The sequence below is a fragment of the Erithacus rubecula genome, assembly GCF_903797595.1.
Source record: "Erithacus rubecula genome assembly, contig: scaffold_203_arrow_ctg1, whole genome shotgun sequence".
In the NCBI taxonomy this organism is placed as follows: Eukaryota; Metazoa; Chordata; class Aves; order Passeriformes; family Muscicapidae; genus Erithacus; species Erithacus rubecula.
In genome coordinates this window covers 177,645-187,437 of record NW_027636111.1, presented here as the reverse complement: position 1 = coordinate 187,437, position 9,793 = coordinate 177,645, and the positions used below count along the sequence as shown (strand labels likewise).

Here is a 9,793-nt window from a genome sequence, read left to right as displayed (position 1 = left end):
TGTTCATTGAAAAGTTCCTGCCCGTCATTGTCATCAACCTTGTTCTTCCTTTATTATCACTTGTGCTGTCATTTCTAAATCTGTAAGAATTTTCCTTGAAGATCTGTAAGATAGGAAAACCCATTCTATAATTAAAATAGAGTCTTTTTTGTGTTCGTCCCACTGAAAAATCAAACCATATAGCTGTGTTTCTTCTCCCAACACTGCTAAATGGAATGGTAAAGAATCCACATATCGGTGTGCTTGTCTGTCTTGTATAATTTCTGCAACTTTTTGCAAGCTTGCTTGTGCTTCTGGCATAAGTGTCCTGGGGGATTTGATGTTGTCGTCTCCTTTCAGAAGATCGAACAACGATGAAAGGTCTTCATTCGTGATTCTCAAAATTGATCTCATCCAGTTGATCTCTCCAAGGAGTTGCTGCAGGTCTTGGAGATTGCTGACTTTTGAGCTGATCTCTAATTTTTGAGGTTTGATTGTCTGTTCGGTGATTTTCCATCCAAGGTATTTCCAGGGTGCGATTTCTTGAATCTTTGAAGTGCTGACTTCGAGTCCTGCTTTTTTATTTCTTCAATCACACAAGCATGGACTTCTTACAGTTCTTGGTTTGTTGACGGAGCAATGAGCAAATCATCCATTTGGTGTACGATTCTTGTTTTGGGATATTTGTGTCTTGCTGGAGCCAAAGTTTGCGCCACATACCATTGACAAATTGTTGGCAAGTCTTTGAGGCCTTGGGGTAAAACAACCCAATGGTACCTCTTCATCGGCTCTTCTCTGTTCAAACTTGGAACAGAAAATGCCATCTGGTAAGCATTGTCTTCATGATGTGAAATACTGAAAAAGCAGTCTTTGAGGTCAATAATAACAAGAGGCCAGTCTCTGGGAATCATTGTGAGTGATGGAAGTCCTCGCTGAAGAGGTCCCATCTCCTCCACTATTTCACTCAATTTTTCTGAGGTTGTGAAGTAATCTCCACGATCCAGAAAACTTTTTTTGGATGACAAAGGCTGGAAAATACCACGGGCTGTTTGTTGGTTTTATGTGTCCTTTCTCTAGTTGTTCTTTCACCAAAGTTTTCAATGCACTCAACTTCTTCTTCTCCAAGGCCCACTGATCCACCCAACGAAGCGTATCAGTTTCCCATGTCAATTTTGGAGTGGCAAGTGCTGCAGTGAGCCCTACTAAAAATCCATTGTCAGGTACATGTTCCACTCTGAGAGGAGATCTCTTCCCCATACAGTGAATGGATTTTGCACTATAAATGAACGAGTGATAGCTGTCTTCTGTCCAGGTCCTGTGAATGCTATTGAATTTTCGCTTTGGAGGCATACAGAACTTCCTCCAATGCCTGTGATTTGGTCCAAAGGTACAATCAAGTTCCATTCTCGTGGTCAGAAAATATATGAAATCAGTGTCACGTCTGGTGTTCACCATCCCTGTGATGGTTGTTTTCCTGTTATGGTCTATCAAGTCCCAAGTAATAGTTGGCTGTTCATGGGTTATGTACTTCAACCATAACGCGTGTACTTGTCATTGTAGTGTGGATGCCCTTCGCCCATCACCGGCATTACTTGATGCTCCAATGGATGCGATGGCAGAGCTATCGCTTTTGCCAGTTTAGTATTTTGTGGAATTGTCAATGGGGGTCGAAGAGCCCTTGCTAAAATTGTCAGCTCTTCGAAGCAGTCTGCTGAAAAAACAGTAGGATATATTATCAGTCCAAAAATGCTGCACCGGTCTCTGCCTACTATCAAAAAATCTTGTCTCTTTCAGCACGGTGCTTTGAATCCTGTAGGTACAGATGCAGATTCTTCATTCAAAAAACAAACCATTTTTAAAGCTGACAGGATGTACTGCATTCCTGGTGGCAGCAAATCCCTGTCACAGGGGATGTCCCCTAACACCCTGCTGAGGAAGTCAGATTGACATTGTTCCCCGACAACTGTATTGTCTGTGCCGGTGTTGTTGCTGTTCCTTGTTGCACTGCCATCATTTCTGTCATAGCGCAAGATGGTCCTGCACTTCATGTTTTTTGGCAGTGGTAATGGTTTTCTGTCCACATCTGTCAGAGAACAGCATTCACTTGCCAGATGTCTTCCTCTGCAACATCTAGGGCAAAGTTCTGGTAGCTTGGAAGTCTTTGTGGATTGAAGACAATTTTTCCTAAAATGTCCTTTTTCCAAGGACTGTTTATTATCTCTTATCTCTGGGACCTTTTGCCTGGCCAGCAGCGGTCTGCTCACCCTGGCATCCATGGTAGAATCTCCCTGGTGAAGGCAGGGCTTATCTTATATAGCTAGTACTATGTATTACATGTTTACAAAATTTTACCAATACAATTTTATTAAATGGTCCAGCCCTGACCCCAACCAATCCAAGGGTGCCAACATGTCACCCAACATGGATGACATGGAGAAGAAGGAGGAAAAGGTGTCCACCCCCCAAACTCTCCATCTTGGCCATGTGTCCCTTATCATAAACATTCAAGAAAACCTCTGTGTCTCTTCTCTCAATGTGGGCAGATTCTCCCAAGGGCCAAATCCAGCCCCTGCAGCTCCTGGGCAGCACTCAGGGGGTCTCTGAGGGGTCTGCCAGGGGGTTTTTTGCACCCCCAAAGGAGCCAGGAAAAAACCTGGACTCCCACATGCTGTGACCAGAAGAACTCTGCAGCCCCAGGGACACAGCAGGCACTAGGAAAGAAGTCTGGCACTGAGTGCTCTGAGCCTCAGGCACCTTTCCCAGGAGGATGCAGGGCAGCCCCAAGGCCATCTGGCAGCCCTGGAACAAGGCAGGCTCCTCTGAGCCCCTCCACAGCTCCAGCAGAGCCTGTGTGGGAGGGGGTCAGTGCAGGGAGCACCATCAGCTGCCTCTGTGTCCCATGCTGAGCAGCAGAGCCCAGCAGAGGCAGCCCAGGGCCCCGGGCAGCACAGCCCCCGTGCTCTGCAGAGCAGCAGCCCCAGCTCGGGCTCTGGGAGCAGGGCAGGGGCTGCAGCAGTGGCTGCTCAGGCCAGCACAGACGTGCTCCCCTGGCACAGGCTCTGTGGGCAGCTGGCATATGCCAGGAGCAGAGCAGGAGCCCCTGGGGTGCAGAGGAGCCCTGGAAAGAGGCTGCCCTGTCCTTGGGGCAGCAGTAGCTGCCTGAGAAGCCCCAGGGCCAACTCTCTGCTGCTGTGCTGGGCAGTGGGGCTGGCCCGGGGGCTGCAGGAAATGCCCAAGCTGAGGATCTGCTGAGTATTCCAGACACAGAGTGGCTGTCCCTGACATGCAGTGCCTCCAGTTCTGCCTGCAGGAGGTCATTGTGTATTTTAGAGTAAGATTGCCATCTTGTGACAAAAGTTACAATTGCAGCAAACTGGTAATTTTTCTCAGTGTTTTCTGTGTTGTTATTCTGGCTGGTCACTCTGCCTCAGCATCACTCACAGTTTACTCAGAGAAGTCCAATGCTGTTCATGCCTAGCAGGGTCCCCCATCCCCTGGGTTCCCCCAGTTCCACCTGGAGCCACAGCCTCCCCCAAGGATGTTCCACAAATCCACCCCAGAGCCTGACACGGGGACAAGGGGCCGGGGCTGTGTGACCAGGACATCAAGGACGGGGATTATCCAGGTCACTGGGGCCTGGTTTGGGTTCCCCAGGGCAGGAAAGATGTCTGGCAGCTGGAGCAGGGTGAGGGACAGGCCTCCAGGATGGGGCTGTAGCCCTTTGGCTGTGAGGAGAGTCTGAGGGAGCTGGGCTTGTCCAGCCCGGAGCAGGGAAGGCTGAGGGGCTCCTCATCCCAGCAAGGACAGGAAGAGTTTAAATGAGTCAGGCTGGTTTCAGCATTTCCTCAACATTCAAAAGCAGCATGGCTTAACTTTCTCCATCCACCACTGAAAGATTTGCAAACAGGGCATTTTTCAAGACATTTTCACTGCACTCCAGGCAGAGCATCCTCATACAACACCTTGATGATGTTTGTATCTATCATAGCATCATCTTTCTCATGCAAAAATCAAAGGGTTAAGAGCTTAGCTGAGGAATAGAAGCTATATATATAAAATGATCAGAGTAGAACCAATGTAGAAAGTCAATAATCAGTGGCTGAGCCAGTAGAGATAAGAAAATAAATCACTTGCTTGGCTTTGTTGTGTCAAGTTGGGCAGTTGGAATATTGTTGAAGTGAAGAAACCATAACTGCACCTGGGCCCTGCAACCAGCCAAAACCAGGTTGGGAACTTGAACTACGGTCAAAGGGCCCGAGAACGTAGGAACAAGACCAAGGTAAAAAGCTGAAGGCAAGGAAGGCTCCCTGACTTCATCATTAGGAGACCTCTGACCCATTTCAAACATCCACTGACCCATTTGAAGGAAAGAACTGTGCAAAGACTGTGCAAAAGAACTTTGAGCTAATTTTAATACAAAGTGAGGATATGGGGTGTTAGGTAATTCATATCTATAGGCATATTGAACAACTGAATAAATGAAGAGGCAAGATTTTGATGGAAAAAATAAGGCAAGAGCCCAGGGTATTTTGCACATCCTTGTGGGAGATTTCTCCTGGGCTTGCCTAGCATTGTAATAAATATGCTACTTTCTAACTTAAACTGGTTGGAGAGTCCTGTTTTCTCTATCAGTTGGCGAGTTTGCCATGAGAAACTCTGGCTGCAAGAGCAACCTGAGCTATGGATGTCTCTGGGACCTTCCTAGAGGGACCTCCGGTCCCCAGCTGCTCATCATGGGGACAGACAAGACATGCTGCTGGACTGCAGACAAAATTGTACGTTTGAAATGATGTGTATGCCTGTCAGGCCTACACATGGCTAAAAGGCAGCTGACAAGATGCAGAAGACGTTCTGTGCTCAGCACAAGCCTGGGCAGTTTTGTTTGCAATCATCGGGAGGGTGCAGTGGCCACAGAAAGGGTTTGTTCTGTCAGGGAGATCCACCAGCAGTTCTTTGGGTGAACTGGTCAAATCCTTGTTTATTGCTGCTGTTTTAATCATTATTTTGATTGGGTCCTGCCTCTGTGAATGACTGTTTGTGCGATTGGTGAGATGTACTTAGGAAGAAGCGAGCGGGAGCTTGGATCTGTGTTTTCGTTTTGGGCAACTGAAACGCCTGGAGAAGAACAAAGTGATTGGGTGATCGTTTAAAATTGCTGTATACTGTGTGCTGTGTTGACAAGAGGTGGATGCTTTCTCCCTTAATAAAGAGATACCCTTCCCTGCATTGATTTTGACTTTTGGATTCGGGTTGTGTGTGGGGAATTCGCGTTTAAGGGGGACAGCCATCCCTGTAACACTCGGTGTTCGGGCTTAACCGATCCCCTGCCCCACTTGTCATTGTGTATTTTAGAGTAATATTGCCACCTTGTGACAAAATTTACAATTGCAGCAAAATGGTAATTTTCCCCTGTGTCTTCTGTGGTTTTAACTGCATGGAATATATCGAATTCCAGCAGGGAGGTTGGTAGATTTGGACTGGGAAGAGTCTGCACAAGAGGGTCTGAACATTCAAGAGAGAAGAGGAATAGCTTGCTTTTGTGGGTGTTATGAGGTTTTTGGGGCTTCTAGAAGTTGGCACTCTGCATGGTTACTATTACAGTGCAAGATTTGTGAAAAACGTTGTTATTGTTCCTCTGAGAGATGGTAAGGTCTATGCCCTCAGTGTAAATCGAGACATCCTAACCAAGCTGATTTTGAACCTAAGATCCTAAAGTTTGTGTGTGGCAAATCACGTTCAATACTTGTAACTCAGGCATGTGTGTGGGAAAAAGCTTGGGAAAGGACTATGAGGCTGTGTGGAGAGAGATTTGGGTGGAAACAGGATAAGAAAAGAAGGAGGAGATAATGAGTACTAGACAAAGCAAGGAGATTTCTAAGGCTGGTCCTTTAGCCTGTATTTTGACACACTAGAAATAGTTAGTAGGGTATGGGGGCACTGATAAAAGCAAAGTTTGATCAACTTTCACAGACATATCCCTCAGCAGAATCCATTAAAACTTCAGGAAAAAATGGTGTTTCAATTTAACTTTGAACTCTTGAGAAGTTTCTTTAACACACTGAGGAACTTACTGTGATGTAAACAGCACCAAATCCCTGAGAGGGTCATTAAAATCATTGTGCTGTGTCTGTGCTGCTGAGCTGAGCTGATCTCCTGGCACAGAGGCAGATCCCAGGCTCAACCAAGAAGAGCTTCAAAAAGACATTTCTGCTGAGGAGCTACTCCTCTCCCAGCCCAGCAGGGCTGAGGGCACTGCCTGCAGGCACTGAGGGGACAGGAGCCAGGCACAGACAGGCTAAAGGCAATCAGGATTGGGAAGACATTGAGCTGAGACTTCACTTGGGGAAACATCTTCACAGCCCTGGACATGGTGAGTCTGTGGGTGCAGGGAAATGTCCCCTGTGCTCCTGGGGGGATCTCCTGGAGCCAGCACAGCCCACAGCCTGTGGGATGTGTCAGGAGGACTCCCAGTTTCTCTGAGGCACAGGAGGATGATGAGGATGTGCTGCAGAGCCGGGCTGTCCTGGGCACTGTCAGAGGGACAGGGCAGGATGGCTCCTGCTGCCAGGGATGGCTGCAGGGGCTGAAGCTGGGGCTGCAGCCAGGGCTGCCCAGGGCTGTCTTGCAGAGCAGCTCCTGCAGCCCTCAGGGCTCTGGGCCAGCCCAGGACATGTGCCACCTGCCAGGGGCAGCTCTCAGCCTGCCTGGCAGCTCCCCATGGACTGTGAGGAGAAGTTGGAGGGGGGAAGAAGCCACCCCCAACAGGGCAGATTCCTCCTGCTGTGCAGATGGTGCTGCATGGCCAGGGCTGCTGTCAATTTTCTCCTCAAGGCAAGGGAAAGGGTCTGTCAGGTGTGTTTGTGTCACTGAGACTCCTGCACTGTCCCACTGTGCATTGGCAGATCTGCCTCAGATCTCCCTCACAAAGTGCCTCCTCACCCTCCTGTGCCTACAGACAGCAGCAGCAGCACGTTGGCTTGCATCATCTCAGTTTGTCTGAGATGCCCTTAAGGTTCTGCTGGCAGGGAGATGCCCCTGGGCAGTGTCCTGTGCTAGGAGGGGTGTGCAGGGCAGATCTGAGCCCCCAGGGCTGGGCTGGGCTCTGGCAGCACTGGCAGGGACAAGGCTTGGATAGTAAGAAACGGCTCCCACTAGGCACAACTCCAGGCAACAGAGAGACAGACAAACCCTTGGTATCCCTCCATCTCCAGCTGCACAGGGAAAGATAGAAAGGTTTAGGGAGACTGACTATGAATCTGGGGCCTTCAAAAAGTCGACTTTATTTTTCAAGCACGTTGTAATTGTGATCAACCTGAATACGAGGGACGTGTAATGAGCACAGGGCAGCTGTGTAGCACCAATGGGTCTGACTGCCCTGCAGCACTGGAAACCTTATTTTCCCACTGAGATCCCCACAGTTCAGGTTGAGAGCAATGCAGAACATGAGAAAGTAACACAGCAGCCCAAAACTGAACTAAAAATAAAGCTTTTAATTAAGTTCCCACACAGTAAGAGAAGTGGTTTTAAGAGAATTCCTAATATAATTGCACAGGATTGACCCAAGGAAAACTATTCCACCTTTTTAATGTCTTCTTTCAACAGTCCACCATGCCCATATGGCAGAAATGTCCAACAGCAGCTCCATCAGCCACTTCCTCCTGCTGGCACTGGCAGACACACGGCAGCTGCAGCTCCTGCACTTCTGCCTCTTCCTGGGCATCTCCCTGGCTGCCCTCCTGGCCAATGGCCTCATCATCAGTGCCGTAGCCTGCGGCCACCACCTGCACACCCCCATGGTCTTCTTCCTGCTCAACCTGGCCCTCACTGACCTGGGCTGCATCTGCACCACTGTGCCCAAAGCCATGCACAATTCCCTCTGGGACACCAGGAACATCTCCTATGCAGGATGTGCTGCTCAGGTTTTTCTGATTTTCTTCTTTCTCTCAGCAGAGCTATCCCTCCTGACCATCATGTGCTACGACCGCTACGTGTCCATCTGCAAACCCCTGCACTACGGGACCCTCCTGGGCAGCAGAGCTTGTGCCCACATGGCAGCAGCTGCCTGGGCCAGTGGCTTTCTCAATGCTCTGCTGCACACAGTCAATACATTTTCCCTGCCCCTGTGCCATGGCAATGCCCTGGGCCAGTTCTTCTGTGAAATCCCACACATCCTCAAGCTCACCTGCTCATACTCAAGGCTCAGGGAATTTGGGCTTCTTGGTGTTAGTGCCTGTTTAACACTTGGTTGTTTTATGTTAATTGTTATCTCCTATGTGCAGATCTTCAGGGCTGTGCTCAGGATCCCCTCTGAGCAGGGACGGCACAAAGCCTTTTTCACCTGCCTCCCTCACCTGGCTGTGGTCTCCCTGTTCCTCAGTACTGGTATATCTGCCAACCTGAAACCCCCCTCCATCTCCTCCCCATCCCTGGACCTGTCACTCTCAGTTCTGTACTCAGTGGTGCCTCCAGCCCTGAACCCCCTCATCTACAGCCTGAGGAACCAGGAGCTCAAGGATGGCTTGAGGAAAATCATCATGAATGCTTCTCAGAAAAAATAAACTCTCATTCTCCTGTATCACTATTATAATATTATTCATTAATGTCCACTCTATGTCCTGTGTTTTTTGGGGTTTTTTTTGCTGACACAGGTATGACACTTTTTAGATTTTTTTCACAGAAAATCTTTACCATTTTTAATTCAGTATTTGAAATCCTAGTGTGAACCATAGACTACATAATCCTGGAGTTGTACTACATATGTGCTTACACAAAATAAATAACTTGGTATTGCTATGTTTGCCTGACATATTTCCTCCTTGGCTTCTCTGCAGGGTTGGTGCCTTTGTTCAGAGCTGGGGTGAAAAAGGAACCCCAGTGCTCCTCACTGCCAGACACCCCCAAGGCTTCTGCTCCATAACCTCCCCTTCCTTCACTTCCACACACTCCTTCAGAGCCCCTGTGTTGGTTTAAGTCCTCAGGGCTCTTTTAGCTCAGTCTCAGTCCTGCTGTGTGACTGTGCAGGCACTGCAGTCAGGGACAGGCCATGGACACTGCTGGAACAGAGCTGGACTCTGCAACAGCATTTCCTTCATGCAAGGGCATCTCCCCAGTGCAGGGCCTGAAAGCTTCAATCTCCTTCCCAGTTTGCTCTCAAGGATGTTCCCAACAAAGTGCCCTGGAGAGGAGAACAGCAGTGACAGCCAAAGTGTGGCAGTGTTCAGGGTGGGGTTGTCCCAGCAGTGCCCTTGCAAAGCCAGAGCTGCTTCCAGCAGTGCCCTCTCATCCCAGGGCACAGAGTTTGTTCTTCCCTGCCTGGAGGGACATCAAGTGACCGGGTCAGGAGTCTGTGTTTGCAGTGCAAGGACATTCCACAGCCCTGAACATCCTGTGTGCAGGTGAGGGGACTTAAATCCAGTGAGCACAAACATCTTCAGATGTTTCTGGAGTTTCCAGAGTCTAACATCCCCTGGGAACCCCTGGATGCAGGGCTGGGATGAGCTCCTGTGCTCAGAGCTCCCTGTGTCCATCCCTCTGGCCGTGGGGCACCTCAGGCAGGGTCAGGGCAGGGTGACATCCGCAGGGCTGAGGTCCCTGCCAGGCTCTGGCAGTGGCAGCAGAGCCCAGGGAGTCCCTGTCCGTGCTGCAATGAACTGTCTATGTGTGTGCCAGGGAAGGACTTGTGTCCCTGGACACCCCTGGGGCTGTGAGCAGGGCATAAGCCCAGCTCAGGGGTGGACACCTGACAGAGCCCTGACATTTCTGGGGGTGCCCATAAGAGCAGAGTTGGGCACGGTGGCTGTGGTTAAAACCCTCT

At 49.4% G+C, this 9,793-nt stretch overlaps 1 protein-coding gene across 1 annotated transcript; it reads left to right on the top strand.

The window, feature by feature from the left end:
* Positions 1 to 7,604: 7,604 nt before the first annotated feature.
* On the top strand, positions 7,605 to 8,537 carry LOC306815729 (olfactory receptor 14A16-like; the record flags this gene model as incomplete). The annotated part of the gene is made up of 1 exon (XM_079332284.1): positions 7,605 to 8,537. One exon carries the CDS (start codon positions 7,605 to 7,607, stop codon positions 8,535 to 8,537), a length of 933 nt encoding a protein of 310 aa, XP_079188410.1.
* Between the last annotated feature and the right edge of the window lie 1,256 nt (positions 8,538 to 9,793).